Source organism: Lithobates pipiens, unplaced genomic scaffold (genome assembly GCF_037356315.1).
Source record: "Lithobates pipiens isolate NorthernLeopardFrog02 unplaced genomic scaffold, aLitPip1_a1.2 Scaffold_13, whole genome shotgun sequence".
Taxonomy (NCBI): domain Eukaryota; kingdom Metazoa; phylum Chordata; class Amphibia; order Anura; family Ranidae; genus Lithobates; species Lithobates pipiens.
Window position 1 is genome coordinate 62068184 of NW_027507718.1, and position 20183 is coordinate 62088366.

The window sequence follows — 20183 nt, forward strand, 5'->3', positions numbered from 1 at the left end:
TGCAGGGCTGTCTTTAATATTGATTGGGGTGGCAAAACTTTTCTTGGGGCCCCCCCCCCATGTAGTTTTGCTCTCTGCCTGCTCTGAGACATACAATAAATAGCAGCTAGACTCCAAATCAGTTTAATGAATCAGATCAGGTGGCTATTGCAATTGGTTGCCAGAGGTTACAGTGTAACATTACCGCTCACTGACTGGTTGCAGTACACATTACGGTTCACTAATTAGTTGCTACAGGTTACAGCACATGATTTATGCTTGTTGATTGGTTACTAGAGATTACTGTGGATATTACCTCAGGGGAGTATGATATATATATCAATGCTGCCAGTCGCCCCTATTTACATATGAATGCAGGTAATTTACATGTAAACACAGGGTCTGCAGCTGAGTCATCTGTACACAACAATAGGGCTGAGCTGGGCAGCATTAGTAGCAGCACTTCACACTGAGATATGAGGACATAACACAGGACTAAAACCTCAAGGGAAGGGGGAATTTAAACCAGGATAGTTGGCAAGTATGAGACAGCTGCTTTGGGCCCCACAACAATGACAGAACCCAGGGCAGCTGCCCCTTTTGCCCTGCCTTAAAAACGGTCCTGTATGTATGTCTGGTGGGCATCTGAAAAGCTTGCTTCTCTATATGGACCTGATAAATAATACAAAGATATTGCAAGGTGGTACTTCACTGACCAGCAGGCTGATATGCATCCAGTGCTAATATTGGTTTCTTGAATAAATATGCTCTGTAAAGCATTTTATAAAACCCCTTGTGAAATGCAATATTTCTTGCTTATCTTTTTTTTTTTTTTTTTTTTTATTATGTATATATAATTGCCGTAAATAAGATATTGGCCCAGACCTAGCAGAAAATGACATATGTGCTGATATTGTATAGGCCTTCATTAATAGAACTCCTTTGGTACAGGGCTAGAAACACAGATGTCTAAAAGCACTGACTCCTATTGTATTCTGATGTTTTGTTCTTTTGTTTTCTAGACAAAAGGGGAAGAAAGTGTTCAAATCTCTGCGCAGCTTGAAAACCGATCTGGATCTGACAGCAGAGGGCGATCTCAACATAATTATGGCTTTAGCTGAAAAGATCAAACCAGGACTTCACTCGTTTATTTTTGGGAAACCTTTTCACACAAGTATGCAGGAGCGTGATGTACTAATGACATTTTAACACTGAATCTCCACTTGAAAAGACTTTTAGAATTGTGCAGTATTCTGGGAAAGCTGGCGCCATTGTCTCAAGAAAGAAGATATTTTTACTTGCTCTAAGTGGTTTATGAAGTTATGCTGCCTTTATTGTTATGTAGATTTACTAGTGATTTTTAGTGTTTAAATCAAAAGCTACTATCTCATTATTTTATTTCTCTTTTGTGAAGCATGCATAGTTTTTGTTGCATCTAACGCACACTTCAAAAATCTAGAAGTCTGTGCATAATGTATTTATTTAATGTGAAAACAAACTTGACTAAGCTGAGCTCCAGGAAGATATAAACGACACACATTAATGCAGTTCTATATATATTAATACATCATTAAATGTGTGTATTTTTTTACATGCAGGCAGTTTAAGTATCCTGGTATTGACCTCCCGCAATCCCTGTACAGCAAAGCTCAGACTGGGTGAGGTGGAAGCTGCTCAAGGGGCCATTTGGGTGGCTTGCAGTGCTTATATGTCAACATGAAAAAGACCAATTGATGCAGAGAGAGAGGGTCAATAAGATGCTGTTCTGTTCCTTTCACTGCCCAGTAACAGAATGGGGAAGGGCGAAGACTTGTAAGGATTGAGCAACTAAAGTATAGAAAAAAACTGGTTTTCTGCCCTCCAAGGCAGTGCTATATATATATATATATATATATATATATATATATATATATATATATATAATCTCTAAGGCCCCTTTCACACTGCTGCGACCTAAAAGGTGCACGATTTTACCGCAATTTCAGGGAATGCCTATGTAAACTTGAGGTCTATGGACCTCAACTCGCAAGAAAGTCGGAGCAAAGTAGTACAGGGACTACTTTGAAGTCGCACATCTATAGAGCGATATATATCTATTGTAGATATATAAAATATATAGATAGATAGAGATATCCCTATCTTTTCTATATAGATATATATCATTGGAAATAACGGAGAACGAGTTGGCATGCGACTTTGCAGTACCAAGTCACAGGACACTTCACCCAAATGTGAAAGGGGCTTAAAATTGATTTACAGAAATGTAAATACTTTGGCAGGAAAAATAGATCCCACATATGAATTTCATCTGTATATGTGGCTGTTTGCCTGTTGTTCAGCTTTAAAGTATATTTGAACCCTCAACCTTGTAAATCAACCCATTCAGTTGAAAATAGAAAACATTTGTGCATACATATACAAAACATTATAAATGCCTTTTTCCCCTTTTTTTTTCTTTTTTCTTTTATTTTTTTTTTTTTATAAGTGATGACATAACTTCTGTTCTCAGCTGCATACGGCACTCAAGGAGGAGAAAAAAACAGTACACTGATCTTCCAAGTGAATGGCTGAATGGAAGGAAAGGGGGTCAGCAGAAGCCTGGTCATTGGGTTAGCTCCAGCACAGCCAGAAAACTGACCAGGCTGTGCTCTTCTGCTTAGCGTGGTCAGTTTTTGATAGGAAAGGAGAGAGACCGACAGGAACACCAGGGATTTCACATGAAGAAAGCAATACAAGGAGAACAGGATATTTTTCCATGCATGTACATTCTACAGCAGGCACATACCAGGAATATGAAATGTTGGGTTTACATATTCTTTAATGAAGATTATTAGCATTTGCACTATTTCCTTTTACGCATGCTACCATTGCTAACTAAAGAACTGGCTGTAACTCAAATTTTTCTTAATAGGCTAGCAGTCATACCAAAATAAATAAACCCACTTGTTATGAAGGGGTTACAAGCTAGATGCACTTTGTATATTTTCTCAAAGAGACCATGTTTAATTTCCCAGAGAAACCTCACAAGGTTTATTGCATATGGACGTTCTCAAATGTAGGGCTGGACTGCTTACTGTAGGTAGACGTGGGTGGCAAGGTAAGTGTAACTTAATGAAACAAAATAAAATGTTATATCTTCGCTAAGTGATAAAGTGATATGAAATTAGCCAATTAGTGACCTGCAGCTAAGCACTATAACCCAGATATAGGGCATAAATAATTGTTTATAGCCCAGTCCTATGCGACAATGCAAGATGCACAGAAGTGCAAAACAATAAAATAAGAAAAATGTTCATATATTGCTGGAATCCAATATAGTGACTTCAAAGTGCGGCATATAGCGGCGGCGTAGATTGACTGCTCCCATCACCTCATTAAGATAAAAGGCTTACCAGAAAGTCTGCAACCTCCCTTATTCAGGGGGGTCAAACATCGCTTTTAGTGGAATAAAAGATTCACAGATGGAAAACCTTGGCGCTCCTCTCCAGAAAGATCCATAAACATCAGATCGAGTCCCAATGGTACGAACAGCAGGATAATGAAAAAAAAGAAGAAAGGCTCCAATAGTATAGAAGGGACATAAAAAAGTTTATCCCTAAAGGCTGTAATTTAAGTCCCTTTGGTCTATTAAACATTAATGAATATTTTTTTATTGATTCATGTTAGAAACACCGTATATAATTTACTTTTATAATTTATGGTCATTTTTATAGGTCTGTTTTTTTCTGAATATATTATATTTTTTTGTTTTGCAGTATGAATCGCTTGTATTTAATAAGCACACATCTGCTGTTATGTGAACCTGTGGGAACATGGGGCAGCTGGCCTTTTTATAGTTTTTCTGTTTAGGTATAATCCTTTACTTGGATTACCTTATTTTTCCACAAGATGGCACTATGCGCCGTTCTCTTACCCTTTGGTAATCGATTGGAGCGTGCGCTTTCACACATCAGTAGTTATACTTTGTAATAAACATTCTTTCCACCTGGGGTGTTTAATTCACCCAATGAGCTCTCATGCACCAGTTCGCATGACCTATGGCAGCGCTTCCCTGTTTTCCCAGTGAAGTACTTAATGCACAGGCGTAGACGTGTGGGCGTACCCCCGAAGACGTCATATCTGACAAAACAATCGCCGGGAAGCTACGCACACACGTTCTGCGCATGTGCAATTGGATTTTAAACTGATTTGCATGTCCATTGTTCCTTGCAAGGACCATTACTCCTTTTTTTATATTTGCTTTTGGAGTTTTTTGTATTGCAACTCCTTTTTTAATAAAACGTCTTGGGAAGATATTCTATATTATTGGAGCCTTTCTTCTTTTTTTTTGTCATTATCCTGCTGTTCATACTATTGGGACTTGATCAGATGTTTATGGATCTTTCTGGAGAGGAGCGACAAGGTTTTCCATCAGTGAATCATTTATTCCACTAAAACCACTGTTTGACCCCCCTGAATAAGGGATGTCGCAGGCTTTCTGGTAAGCCTTTTATCTTAACCACTTGGCGCCCATACTACGTCTATTGACGTCATGGGCTTTTGGTGGTTATATCTGAATGATGCCTGAGGCCACAGATATCATTCAGATATCTGCGTTTTCAGCCGGCGATTCCCTGCACCATAAGAACGATCATAGCGGCTGTTCCACCGCTTGATTGTTCTTACAGGCGGCAGGACGGGAAGTCGTTTCCCGCCGCCCTCCGGTGTTGGACCGACTCACCGCTTCCATCGGTGAGTCGGTGATAGGATCCGCCGGCCCCCGCCAGTTACCATAGAGATTTCTGGCAGACCAGATCGTCCCCGGAGTCTCTATGATCATCTCGAAGGAATTTATCCTTCATCTTCCATTGAGGGATACAGTATTGTAGAATTGTCTATGGTATGGGTTATGCTGCTGCCTCCTTGATGTGTGGATACTGGCAAAAAAATGGTAAGCTAAGCAAGTATCCAGCACAGTATAATCTTAAGACCACATTCACACCTGAGCGTAGCATCTTTGAGTGTCTTTCTGGTGTTTTTTACATGACTTGCGCGTTTCTATGCAGCGTTTTTGAGCTTCACCTTTTTTTTTTTTTTTATGAGCCAATAGACAGAACTATCATTTGTTACTAGGTATTTCAGCTTTTACTTCTTCTATTATTATTCAATTATTATTATTTTTTGTTAGGGTAGGTTTAGGAGTTGGGGTTGGCTTTAGGATTAGGTGTTAGGGTGTCATATACCTTGGTTGGAGGCAGAGTTCCCTTGTGGCTCTGGTCAAAGCACCCTTGAACATGGTGGTTCAAGGCTCAAAGAAGCACGGGTTCCGGTAGCTTGATAGCAGGTGACTGCCACTGTTGCCAAGGTGAGCCGGGGTCATACACGTTAACAGCAGGGTGGTCAGGTGTCAATGCACACTGGATATTAGCCTGAGCTCGACTGTATGCTGGTACACATGCACTAGCAGTAGTTGCAGAATAATTTGCATTAGCTCTATGAGAATTAGTATTAGCTGAACTAGCTTCCTGACATAGTGTTATTTATTCATTCATTTTTGTTAGGTTTAGGGTGTTAATAATACTACTACTACTTATAATACTACATAAATACACAAATAAAAAAAATTCAATAAATGAATACTAAGTAATGGTAAATAAATAACCCTAACCCTTAAAAAATAAAATAAACACCCTAACATTAAATAAATTATTATTATTAATAATTAATTTTTCTTGTTTATTATTAATAATAATATATTTAAGGCTAATTGTTAATATTTATGTATTATTACATATCAATAATTTATTTACAATCATTTTTAGCTATTTGTGTGTTTGGTTTACATTTATTTATTCATATATTATTGCTATTTAATTTTTTTAATTTGAGCAGAAAATTGCACAGAAGTGCATGACAAAACGTGTGAATGGAAGGTTTCTAATTATTTTTATGGGAAGAAAAACGTGCCAAAAATGCTCAAATCTGCCCACTTCGAGCTACAAAAAAACGTCGTAACTTTTAGTTTTGGGCATTTTGGCTTCAGGCGACTTGGAGTGGAGATGTGAACCATCTCCATAGAGAATAATTGATGTTTTCTCCTCCAGCGTTTTGGAGCTTTGAGCCTCAAGCTACACAATGCTAAGGTGTGAATGTGGCCTTACTGTAACAGCATTAAAAGCAAATCTGCTCATATCTCAGTTTTTCTCTTTGGTCAAGTTGTTAACCTGTGGATATTTTCTTTCGGGATCTTCAATTTAGACATCAAATATGCTGCTTGAGCTGGTCTCTTTACAACATCTAGATTGGCATACCCTCGACAATAGATTTGGAGGCTGGAATCTACGAAACTTAAATGTGCAGGGCTAGCCTGAAATGTGACTTTGCTCTGGCGGTGGCATTTTTTTAAACCTTGTTGTGTTGTGTTGGTTAACCGCACAGCACTCTCCAGGTGCAGAGCTTTATCACAGCCTCTGGTGTAACCCAGTTTCTGCAGAAGCATTTTGTGAGTCGGCCTGTGGTTGTAACAAGGATAAACCTGAAAAAATTTCCTCCGTTTAGCTTCTTCTGCTCTTCACTACCGGTATTCATACCCCTCTGTACTTTCAGGCATTGGTGGGTTTGTCTTGTGTCTTTGGGCACCTGCCTTTGTTTCTGACATTTTACAAAACATTTCTTTTTTATTTTTTTCAAATCTAGAACATGGCACAATATCTGGTATGCCTAGTCCAGTGATTGCGAACCTTGGCACCCCAGATGTTTTGGAACTACATTTCCCATGGGTGCACTGGGTGCCAAGGTTCGCCACCACTGGCCTAGTCTCTAAAAAAGAAAAACTACATTGAGAGCAAACCTGGGTGAATGAATACACTGGAAATTATTTGACAGTTGTGCATTTTTTTTTTTTTGTGCTTTGACTGTTTTTTTTTTTTAATGGGTTTTAAGTACAAAGACAACAAAGAATCAAATGTACAAAACATGGATCGTGTGAAAATAGTGCATGAGTTGTGTCATTACGTAAGACATCCACTGCTAAAACGCTGTCTATGAAGAAAACCAATAAAATACATAAATCTGGAATCTCAACTTCAGTTTAAATGACACCACTGTCAACTACAGAAAAAAAAGCAAGCAAGCGACAAAGGAGTGGGCCTTTAAGTGAAGCAATTTGATGGATTGGTGGATAGATAAAGTGTTTAATAAATTATACACAATAGGTAACATACATATTGCTGATGTCGGTTTAAAAAGCAGTTGCCCATGGTAATAACACTGGTAACATCTGGCAAACATTTTAAGGTTAAAAAAATCCACCAATAGCATATATACAGCTTCTACAAGGTAGTGCCTGCATGACCTATGGCCTCGGTAGTCCTGTGAGATTATTAAAACATAAACCATATATAGGTGGTGTAAAATTAAAGAACGCCATCTGGTAGGTCAACGCGTTTTGTGGTTCAGTTCCATCAGTGGCAGGTGTGCAGTACATCTGTAATTTAAAAGTATAAAGACAGTCTATCGTATATCAACGTGAAAACGGATGAGGTAGAGATAACCCCCCAAAATACATGTGTACTCACTGGAATATGTATGCTGATGGTGAAGGAGCCATCTGGGGACATTGTGACCGGGAGCTGAGGTGATGACAGCCAACACAGGCATCATCTGGGGTGGACCCGAGATTGTAGAACACTCTGGAGAGGTGGGTGATGGGTAAACCACCAAAATGGGGGAAAAAGTGATGAATGAAATTGAAAATGGTGGATAGTGGCTGTATGGGGTAAGAAGTGAATTTGTGCAGAGTTGAGGAAACCAAAATTATAAACGAATCAATGGAAAATGATGGTGAAAAAATGTGAGAAAGAGGTGAAAAAGTACCCGCCAAATTGCTAAGTCCAAAGATGAAGTGATAAATTAAATGAATGGATGTAATTTATAAAGTGCAGAGTTACCTAGTGCTAAATGGAGATGACAATTTCTAAGAGAGTGCATTAGTTTGGTGGAGTGCCCCAAGTGTCAGAACCCCCCCCCCCCCGAAGGATGCCAATATAAGCGCCAGCCCACCAACGTATGTGACGTCTATGCGCAGTGATGGCGCTCCCGCCCACCCACTCGCAGTAGGCGGGGAAGGGGAGGAGGCCGCCAGTGCGCATCGCAGCTCCTAGGCCAAATGATAGCCAGGCAGTCACACAAGCAGGCGGCACAGATCACCAACAGAAACGGCTAAACCGGTGTTATACAACAGGTATCCTAAATGAGACAATTGACTGATAAATTAATATATCATAATCGTATAGGTAAAATTGTAATTCTGGTAAACTAGGGGAGGCTAACAAAGAGTTGGCCAGAGCAGGTGTAGGTATAATAAAGCTAGAACAATAGAGCAGAGCCAAGTGCTTCCATCCCTGATTATGGTATTGTAGAGCAAAGAGTTTTTTTTTGGGACTTTACATGAAATCATGGCCTGGTAAGGCTGCGTATTTCCATCCTTGTCAATTAAAAAAAAAAAAACTAGCAAGCACGCAACCAAGCAAGTGACAAAGGGGTGGGACCAGGCCATGATTTCATGTAAAGGCCCAAAAAAAGACTCTTCGCTCTACAATACCACTGTCAACTAGAAAGCGCATCCGTCATCAGTGGATCCCAATACCATGATCCGCACAGTTTGCGAATTTCAGGGTAATACCTGAAAAAAGTGGGAGGATGAGAAAGAACAAGAAGAGTGCCAGAAAGAGAGAATAATAGCAGAGGAAACGTGAGAGAAGGGAAACCCAGAGGAAGAAGTGAGTGGCTTGGTAACCTTAGTGACCACAGTATGAAGAGCTACAACCGTTAAAGAGCAATATGCACATAGTAATCCAAGAGACCTTTTGCCTTCACAGAGAAATGCGTACTATGTTCTTTTTTCATAAGTTAGCTATGGTCAACTTGGGTGCCAGGAGAACAAGAGAGAACAGTTTTTGCATAGTGCAATTGACCTTCTCCATCAGTTCATTCAAGAGAGTGATACGTGGGGATTGAAGAACTAGGTCCCATGTAACCTAAAGCATAAAAAAGTTTTTCTTAGCCCCTGTGCACACGGTCGGAGATTTCGACAACCAAATCCGTCATTCAGAACGTGATGACGTAATTTCGTTACGATGGGACTACGTTCAGGCTAGTAGCCAATAGCTTTGATGTAGGAATTTGATCTGAGCATGCGTGGCACTTGGTCCGATCAAAATTCTCTACACATGATCGGAGTATGGCCGATCGAACCAGTTGGTCGGGAAATATTTCCAACATGTTGGAAAATTGGGTCCGACGGAATCAGTCCAATGCATACCACACACAGTCGGATTATCCGACGACACAGTCCGATAGGACACATTCCGACGGATTCTCCGACCATGTGTACAAGGGCTTAGTGTTATAAAATTTTGCAAATAAGTATTTTTTTGTCTTAACTGATGGTCACTACTAGGCGTTACTGATGGGCACTGAGAGGGCTGCACTGATAATTGGGGCACTGATGATCAGTGCTCTGATTATTAGTGTAAACAATGTACTCACTGTGCCCTGTCCGACTTGGCAGTTAGCGGCTCTCCTTTCCTCACACATAGACAGAGTGTGAGGAAAGGAATGCCATTAACCATCAAGTTTATTTACATATGACCACTGACCAGCTGTGATAGGACCTTTACCGCGATCCGTGATCTGAAGGTCACAGAGCACGCCCAATACGTACATGTGGGAGGACAGCCATGGACGTCCTCCCCCCAGACCTGGAGAACTATGCTGTAGCTGTCTTTTGGCTATAGCGTGGGCTGGAAGGGGTTAAACAGCATTTTTCAAAACTGAAGAGTGTATTATGATCCGCTTGAATCCTTTGTGTGCATAATCTATTGTACTCAGAAAGTGAACTTGGCCTTTAAGGTTTTAATTTGAGTTGTGAAGTACAACTGTCCATCCCATATTGGCATTGACTCAGATTTATGCATCCATTTCACAATAGATGAATTAATTTGTGAGAAACCGTTCCATCTTCAAGGCAGAGCCACAGCCCCTAGCGCTTTTGGAAAAAAATGTTTAGCTTTTGTTTTCGGATGCGATGGTCTCCAACAAGCTACTAAGTTTGTCTCTTGCATGGGCCTAATGTCTATTCACATGTGTAGAGGGCTTTGGCACTGGACCTGGGAAGCTAATGATACCCTTAAAATGACTCTGAGCCTATCTTTTTTTAAATAGCAAATACAGGTATATGTTATACAGTACTTACCTGCGCAATGGTTTTTGTATAGAGCCGCCCTGATTCTCGTGTCCCCCCCGCTGGCGTTCCTGGCTCCTCCCCCCAGGCCGAGTCCTCCTGCGGGCTCCATCCTGAGCCATGCTCTGTGTGTCCATTGACACACAGAGTTTGCTCCCCCCCCCTTTTGCTCACTGGCTATGATTAGCAGCTGGAGCCAGTGGCACCTGCTGTTGCCTCTCTGTCCAGTGAGGAGAGAACGAGACGCTGTTCTTGGGCACAGCACTGGATCAAGATTGGACTCAAGTAAGTATAAGGAGGGACTGGCAAGGGAACTGCATACAGAAGGTTTTTTACCCCAATGCAGAGAATGCATTAGGGTTATATCTTTCGTCCTTCAGGTGTAGATGCCTTTTCAGCTCCGTTATTTCAGACCCCTTTGGTGGTGGACGCTTACAACTTCCCAACGAAAGAGGATTGTAGATGGGTTGGAATGACCTCATTCTCTCACTGTTTCTACAGCAGTTTCTCTGGGCAGTACAATGTTTCTTCATTATTCATCCTGGGATACAAGCTTCACATCTATTGCAAAGTATGCGGCCACCTTCACGTGATTGGACACTGGCAAAAAAAAACAAGATATCCCCTCCCAGACACAACCTCTCTGGCTTCAGTTTTTTTTTTTTTTTTTTTTATATATATCATCCATCGTCTAAGTCTCTAAGACGCTATTTGCACAGGCTCTCCAGAAAAATAGCTAGTTTCTCAAGAGTCCATCTTAGAGTGGTCCAGCTTCATTTCCTTTTTGGTTAGTATTGTTCCACCTGTACTTTCTTTAAAGTGGATGATTGGTTCTCATCTACATTACTGGTAGAGGTCATTGCTCCTTCAAGTACCAGTTTCTTTTTGGAGTTGGTCAATCGTGTTCTAGTATACCAGGTTGATCCTAGATATCTTCCCCTGATACTATCCTTTTCCATTTTCAGTAAATTATTTATCAAGCTTCCATTCAGTTGTTGCTTGTAGTAAATTTCCACATCTGGTTTCCCTAATGACTTCACCTACCCCTACATTGGATTGCATTTGGATTACCAACATGTGTGTCCTCAATGGAGGATAAGAAAATCCGATTTTTGTACTTACTGTTAAATAAGAAGTCAGTGGAGGGATGCAGGTCCAACACCTCTGTGTTTTATGCCTTTTATATAGTGCTTCATTACAAAACTTGGTAAAATTGATCATCCAGGGCTGCCTCAATGTTTTTTGTTTCATCAGTATCCAAATAGTCATAGACTATTCTAAGATTCTGTATCCTCAATTGATGCCAAGAAAAAGATTTTATGCTCAGTACAAAAACCAAATTTTGGTAATGGCACCTTTTAAGAGGAGAATAACAGGACCTGCATGAAATTTCAACTCACACTTTATTCCGTTTCAGCACAGTCAGCTAAAGTGTATGCACTTACTGTTCATATTAGTAGCATTTGTTCTACACTTTGCAGACAACAGCCAGTTTCACAAAATAGCCAGAGGCACACTTTGTAGTGCTCACCAGGCTCTACACCAGCCACATGGGATTCTTACCGAGAGAGGTCGTCTTATATAGCTGTTGGAGATTAGCTTTACAGAAGAGAATGTAACCACTTCCTAGAGCTTCTGTTGATGCATTTCACGCTGAGCCATTACAGTGATCAACAGTCCCATTTTATTTTTTCTCAACCTGCAAACTCATGATTGCTCAGGAGTAATCTGTTGCGGAGCACACTAAGAACACCTTGTTATTGGCAGAGCCAAAATAACTTAACCCATGCCTCTCGTAAGCTGACTATAGATGGTTCAATTCTCAACTGGTTCAGCAGGATCGATGGATCAACTTGGGTATAACCAGCCCATCGGATTTTACATGCAATTATTGCTAGCGGCTGTCATAGCTGGTAGCAATTATCACTTTGTTCCCCCAGCGGACAGCTTCCACTGCCCCCACCCCACCAGGAGAACATAAGAGCTTTGCAGGTGGGATTCCCCCATCGACACTGACCCTTGGTTGCAGAAAAAAACGCTCCGTCTATGGCCGGCCTTTTGTAAACTTTCACATCTTCCGTCTCCTCTATATTCAACTGTAGTATTTCATACTACATCTGGTGCTGAGTGGGAAATATGTATAGTTAGCATCTAATTAGTGTTCAGAGACGTAATAGTTTTCTTGGCTTCCAAATATGTCAGTCTCCAACAAATAAAGCAAGCAAACTATAAGCCCACGTACACACGGTCGGAGATTTTGCCAACCAAATCCGTCGGATTTTGCCCGTCGGATTTAGTCCGACGGATTGTGTCCGAAACTGTTGCATACACACGGTCGGGCCAAGTTGGCGAAAAATCCCATCTTTCAGAAGGTGATGATGTAATTTCGTTACGATGGGACTACATTCAGGCTAGTAGCCAATAGCTTTGATGTAGGAATTTGATCTGAGCATGCGTGGCACTTGGTCTGATCAAAATGCTCTACACATGATCGGATTACGTCCGACCGGCCCAGTTGGTCGGGAAATATTTCCAACATGTTGGAAAATTGGGTCGGACGGAGATTCGGAGGGAATCAGTCCGATGCATACCACACACAGTCGGATTATCTGACGGCACGGTCCGATAAGACTCATTCCGACAGATTCTCCGACCGTGTGTACAAGGGCTTAGAGCAGCTCTATTGGAACCAAGGGCTGGCTGCACAGAACTAAACAAAGGTCTAGAGCAAATTCTCAGAGTGTGTGTGTGTGTGTGTGTGTGTGTATATGTATGTATACACACACACAGTATTACGAACATGTGCTACTAGACACCTTATTTCTATGGGTGCTTTGTAATTCTAGTACATGACAGACAAATGTTCCCATTACGTTTGCTGAATCCATTAGCTGCTTATTGGTACTACACATTGGTTGTGCCTTTCCATCCTGTTTATTTTAGTGCGAGTTTACTGGTCAAGTCTGACTCTCTGAAAACAATGTATTATTATTATACAGAATTTATATAGAGCCAAGAATTTAGGCAGTGCTTTTTTGCTGTGAAATAGTGGTGTTCACTAAAGAGCGTCTGTATACATAGTAAAGTATATGGAATCTGGTACACAAGCATGTAAATGTTAGGAATATGCTCTCTCTCAGATAATATTGCTATCTGAGATTCACCTTGATAGAAAGTGTGAAATCTCCAACAGGGGCACAGAGAGCAATAAATATCCAGCGTTGGAGCCAGCCTCTAATCTAGTTTAAATAAGAGATTTTTACTGCTGGGTGTGTGCTTCTTTGATATGTCTTACCTTTAACAAGCTTGCAGTATGTTTAGCTAAAAAAAAAAAGGACTAAAGCTTCCCCTAAAATTCTTATGGTCAGGGGCTTGGAGACATGCAATACAATACAGCGATTTTAGGAAGGGAACAGGAATGTAGCTACCTGGCCCCTCTGATGACCTTTAGGCCTCGTGCACGCTGGACGTTTTTACAGCTGCTGTTTTTGGCTTCAGACTTTTTTTTTCTACAGCCAATAAACTATGCAGCATGTTATCCTATGTGTCCATGAACACACAGGCTGTTATCAACTATATTTGGCTGTATAAAAAAAAACAACACTAGTGGGTTCTGAGAAGAGTTTTTCAGCTATAAAAATGCTCTAACATAAAAAATAAAAAAAAACAGCTTAACGCTCAAAAACGTGGCTCACCGGCGTTTAACGTTTTTGATCCCATTGAAAATAAAAAAGAGCGCTAATGCTAAAAAAAAATCTGAAAAACTTACTGCAAAGCTACTGGCATTTTTATAATATTATTATAACATCCAGTGTGTCCAAGGCCTTAATATTTGGCATTTGCTATTCAGAATAAAGAGCCAGTCTTCACTTTGTTTTCAGTGCTTAAAACAAAGTCTAAAATTGTGACTCCAGTCTTGATATCTAATATTAACACTTATGACTTTTGTCCTATTTTAATACAAATTCCAAGTGTAGCAAGGTCCCAGGCCTCCTTTGGTCTGGTGAGAACCTCTAGGACCAGGGATAGCTGACATCCTTCTGTATGTGGTGGGTTGTGAGGCATAGTGGGTGTAAGATGGTTAAAGTTATTGGCCGCCAGACACTTCTTGAATGCAAAAGAGGTTTTATTTCTTTTAACAGTCCTTTTTGTATTTTTTGGGGGGAGAGAGGGGGTTAGGGCCAGGACACCCTTAGGTAGTTGTAAGATTAATCGGCAGACTCCGAGGCTTCAATAGGAGGACAGCCATGAATGGAAAGGCAAGGCATCCAGCGAGACGCCACATCTGCATGTGCAGGAATGCTGTCTCCTATGGCAATGGTCTTTAACAGGTCCAAACACAAGACTTAACCGTTCCTTCACTTCCCGGTCTTTCACTAGACCCACTGATTTAATATCACTAAATCAACCATCCGCTTCTCTGCTGGGTCCCTAGCTTGGCACTCTAGATACCTCTCAAGCTTCACACATGCTTGCCTGCTCTGATACACAAGGCTGCTCTGCAAGCATCACCTCCGCTGGCTGGGTCCCCACCTGGTTTGGCTGTACTTCTCCTGTGGATCACAGGAGTGCAGTTCATTCTGTGACCTGTCTTCAGCAGACAGCGGGCTGACATCACAGGGCCAGTCCTGGCTCGGGCAAGATTGCAACATTGAAGTTGGGATCCACCCACATGCCTGGATCAGCACATGGCTCAGCCTTTTCAGCGAGCTGCTGAGGGCCTGAGTCGGCAGCTCCACAGCCCAGTACTCCACTGATCGCAGGAGGGAAGAGCAGAGAGTCGGTAACTGACAGTCACCAAGTCACTGCTTAGGGAGAACTGAGCGATCGGTGATGTTTGATCACTCGTTTCTCAGAGCCGGTGGGGGACTGATGCAGCAACCACCTAGGTAAGTATTTTTTTTTTTTAATTAAGGTGACTTGTAGCGGAGATGTGAACCAACTCCAACTTCAAGCTACAAAACGCTGAGATGTGAATGGGGCCTCTGGCAGCATTGCCTAGTCGTCAGCCGCAGAGTTTGCACTTCTAAAAACATGTAAGCATTGGCAGTTTCTTTGCTTTATTTTGACACATTCACATTCAATTTACAAACACAACATAGCTGCTTTTCTATATCCTGGAAAAAAATGCCATTTATTTCTGTTTGGAGGGAAAAAAAGAAAGCATTTAGAACTGGTAACATAACGAGGTAATAAAACTGGGTGGGTTATGTTATCCTTCTCTTGTGCCGCTGGTTATTCTCTAGATTGCTTGTTTGGTCTTTTTTCACACAAATCAGTAAGTTATTCATTAACTGTCTTGCTCGGCACTTCGCATAGGCTGTTTCTTATTTGTAGGTGCTTGGCAGGATATAAAAGGTTTGCATTTCCATTAGACTTGGATGCCTATAAAACATACCAGAATCAAATAGTTCAAAGCTATTTTGACATGATGGCATGAAATGGACAATCATGCACTCTTCCGTAATCAGCTGCAAAGATATTTACTTTGAAATATTAGAAAAAGAGTAGCGCACATTGTAAATCACGTTATCCTATATTAGTTTAATGCTACTTGGTTTTTTTTCAGGGTTTACAGCTACACTTCTATGTTTATTGTACATGTAGTAGTCATTTGCCAAATGTGCCTGCAAACCCATAAGACTGTAAATTTCACTTACCTAGTAAGTCCTCTTCTGCAGACCTTCGACCAACACATACCAGCCTCAGGAGTCAATTAAACTACATGGAAACATTTATGTGTTTACAAGCAATACCTGAGCTAATTATGTTTATAGTACAAACTTGATAACAAGAAATTAGGCAGACCACTTCATAAGAAAAACCCGCCCGGAGGACTAAAGCAAATGGAATTGCTGAGGAGGTGAAATTGACACTTCCCACACAAGTCTCTGAAAAATTGAGAAGAAACGTACTCTCCAGTCTTCTGTATTGTAATTGTTCTACCCATGGAAAAAGTATATAGTGAGTTATGAAAAGCGACGACAATGCAAAATCATCACAAAACTAGCTAGGACCCCTATCTTTGTTACTAAACCCAGGACCCTGCATTCACTATACCTGGCCTCCCACAGCACGCAGAACATGGAAATGCAATCATTTTAGTAAATATAAACTGCTACATACGTTTTCTCATTGCATCGCAATCACGTCATAGTTTACGTTTTTATGGGGTTTTATTTGATATGTGCAAAGAGAGATCACACAAATGCTTATAAGAATAGCATTTATTAAAGGTAATGACTGAAACAGATAAAGAAAACAATGACAAAAACAGATAAAGATGATAATGACAAGAATACTTAACTAAAGATGCTGTTTCACCACGGAGTCCTGTCTGCATATGCAGCGTGGCCGTGGAACATGTGTAGATGCATGCCTAATGGCAACTTTGACGTGAGACTAGCTTATTACAGTTTGCGGTGTGGTAGATACAGGCTAGTATGGGAGTAAATTACCAATCAAAGTTCTTTGGACAGTGATATCATCTTTTAAGGGGGATAGTGGGCTGGTGTATTCCTCAAGCCTTAAGTCAATTAAGATAAAGCCATACATAGGCTATATTGTAACGCCTGCTTTTACACACACGTGAATTTTAATGGCATTCCAGTCTTAGTCCATAGGGTTCAATATTGAGTTGGCCCACCCTTTGCAGTTATAACAGCTTCAACCCTTCTGGGAAGGCTGTCCACAAGGTTTAGGAGTGTGTCTATGGGAATGTTTGACCATTCTTCCAGAAACGCATTTGTGAAGTCAGACATTGATAGACGAGAAGGCCTGGCTAGCAGTCTCCGCTCTAATTCATACCAAAGGTGTTCTATCAGTTTGAGGTCAAGACTGTGCAGGTCAGTCATGTTCCTCCACTCCAAACTTGCTCATATTTGTCTTTATGAACCTTTCTTTGTGCACTGGTGTGCAGCCATGTTGGAACAGGGGAGGGCCATTGGGAGCATGAAATTGTCCAGAATTTCTTGGTATGCTGATGTTTTAATAGTCTCCTTTACTGGAACTTAGGGGCCAAGCCCAACCCCTGAAAAACAACCACACAACATAATCCCCTCTCCACCAAATTATTTGGACCACTGCACAAAGCAAGATCCATAAAGACAAATATGAGCGAGTTTGGAGTGGAGGAACATGACTGATCCTGACCTCAACCCGATAAAACACCTTTGGGATGAATTGGAGCTGAGACTGCGAGCCAGGCCTTCTCATCCAACATCAGTACCTGACCTTACAAATGCACTTCTGGAAGAATGGGAAAACATTTCCATAGACGCACTCCTAAACCTTGTGGACAGCCTTCCCAGAAGAGTTGAAGCTGTTATAGCTGCAAAGTGTGGGCCAACTCAATATTGAACCCTATGGATTTAAGGCTACTTTCATACCGAAGTGCCACTAAAACAGCACAGGTCCTTTTTGCGGTCCCCTAGCGATGTTTTTCAAGAGCTAGCGGGGCGTTTTTTTTTTTGGGTCCTTAAAAAAATGAAAAAAGACCTGCTTAGCGCTCCCAATCCACCCCAAAGATGCTGCTTGCAAGACTTTTCCTAATGTCCCACAAGCACACTTCCTGAGTGTGAAAGCACACATTGAAGTAAATGGGAAGCAGTTTTCAGGCGCTTTACAGGTGCTATTTCTAGCGCTAAAACGCCTGAAAACTGCCTCAGTGTGAAATGGGTCTAAGACTGGGATGCCATTAAAGGTTATGTGTGTGTAAAAGCAGGCTTCCCAATACTTTTGACAATATAGTGTATGTCCTTATATAGTTCCTTGACCAATATTTGGAGGCTTAGAATTCATTAGGGAGCCACATTATTAATAAGGAAAATGTAATTTCCCTATCAGCAATATATAGCAAGCAGTCTTGTGACTTCTATCAGTGTCTGATGAAAACCCCTCCTACAAGTACCTTGTAGGAGGGGTTTTCATTCTCCTCTGACTGTCCTATGAGGCTGCAGGACCCCTGGCCCTCTGTATGGACAGTGCTGATGCCAGGAGATAGATTGGGCACTGAGGAAGAAGGGGAGGATCAGAGAAGACGGGATCAAACAATCTTTTTACACAACGCGCTGGATTAACCCCTTAGGTTCCACAGTGATTACAACCAGCATGTTTTACTGCATATATACACTGATTTTACTGTTATGGGTCTAATAAGACTTTAACCGCTTGCCAAGCAGCCGTCGTCATTATACAGCGGCAGGTCATCACGTTTCCACAAGCCGTCGTAGCTGTATGTCGGCCCTTTACACGGGGTTAGCAGGCGCTCCCGCTGCACTGCGGGGGTGTCGATGCGCTTGGCTACGTGCGATCACAGGCACGAGAGCTAGAACAGGGATGTGTGTGTGTGTGTGTAAACACACAAATCCCTGTTCTGTGAGGAGAGACAGATCATGTGTTCCTACTAGCTAGGAACAATGATCTATCGCAGTGATGGCAAACCTTGGCACCCCAGATGTTTTGGAACTACATTTCCCATGATGCTTAGCTACACTGCAGAGCACATGGGCATCATGGGAAATGTAGTTCCAAAACATCTGGGGTGCCAAGGTTCGCCATCACTGATCTATCATCTCCTCTAGTCAGTTCCATCCCCCTACAGTTAGAATACACACGAGGGAACACAGTTAACCCCTTGATCGCCCCCTAGTGTTAACACCTTCCCTGCCAGTGACATTCGCACAGTAATCAGTGCATTTTTATAGCACCGATCACTGTATAAATGTCAATGGTCCCAAAAGTGTCCAATCTGTCCTCTATAATGTCACAGTTCCGATAAATAAATCACAGATCACTTAGCTTTAAAAAAAAAAAATTGGGGATATTTATCATAGCAAAAATTATATTATATAATATTGTGTTTTTTTTTTCAAAATTGTCACTCTTTTTGTTTATAATGCAAAACATAAAAACCATAGCGATTATCAAATGCCACCAAAGGAAAGCTCTATTTGAGGAGAAAAAAAGAAGGTAAATTTTGTTTGTGTACAATGTCGCACTACCGCGCAACTGTCAGTTAAATTGACGCAGTGCTGTATCGCAAAAAATGGCCTGGTCATTAAGCGGCCAAATCTTCTGGGGCTGAAGTGGTTAAGAGACAATGTTACTAGGCCATCTTTTAATTTTCAAAATTTTCTGAATGAAAAAGTACAAAATATATTATATTATTTGTTCACGTCATAGAAAAGTATATGTTGATATTAAACTTTGTACATCATCATCCACATATTAGACTTATGTTAAAAAATCTAAAAATTAACAATAAAGAAACACTGTATAACATGTATAAAGAAGCATCAAGCAATGAGATTACACAATATTCAGTTCTATCCCCGCTTGTCTCACTAGAGATATTCAAAACTTGGGAGGGGGGATGCATACATAATATAGTCTTAATTCCACAATGCCAGACCATCTTATCTACGACAATGTTTCTACAAGACTTTATGTGCATTTGATATATTTTATTCATGGTGTGTGCCTGTGAAATCCTCCCTTGTGTAGACCAAAATCCCAGAGATGCAGGGAGCCACTGTCGTGAATGTAATGTCAGCAGCCCCAGCAGACTAAGAGCTGTCTCTCAAATTGCATTATACATTACTCCCCTTTACTTCTCCAGCAGCTACATCAATTATTATGTAGGGAGGGCAGGGGCACTGGAGTTATGTCAGTAGTGAGTAATTAGACATCCCCATAAGAGCAGAGGGCTTTGATTGAGCCCATTGATATTATCTTAAAGCGGAGGTCCATCCACCCCTGCAAAATTTAAAAGCCAGCAGCTACACATACTGCTGCTGCTAACTTTTAATAATAGGACACTTACCTGTCCTGGAGTCCAGCGATGTCGGCACCACAGCTAATCAGTTGCCGGGTGCTGCCGCCGCCATTGCCAGTAAGGGAACCTGGTAGTGAAGCATTACGGCTAAATGCTGAGTCCCTATTGCGAATGCCTGAGGCACCGGTGTGCTCTCCTACTGGCCCG

At 41.2% G+C, this 20183-nt stretch overlaps 1 protein-coding gene across 1 annotated transcript in view; it reads left to right on the forward strand.

Annotated features, from left to right (window-relative positions):
- Positions 1-2946, forward strand: part of C9orf72 (C9orf72-SMCR8 complex subunit) — an 86410-nt gene extending 83464 nt beyond the window's left edge. Inside the window, exon 10 of the mRNA XM_077475138.1 lies at positions 1002-2946. Coding sequence (XP_077331264.1) covers positions 1002-1188 — 187 coding nt within the window. The 3' untranslated portion in view covers positions 1189-2946. The remainder of the gene's footprint in view (positions 1-1001) is intronic.
- Positions 2947-20183: the final 17237 nt, after the last annotated feature.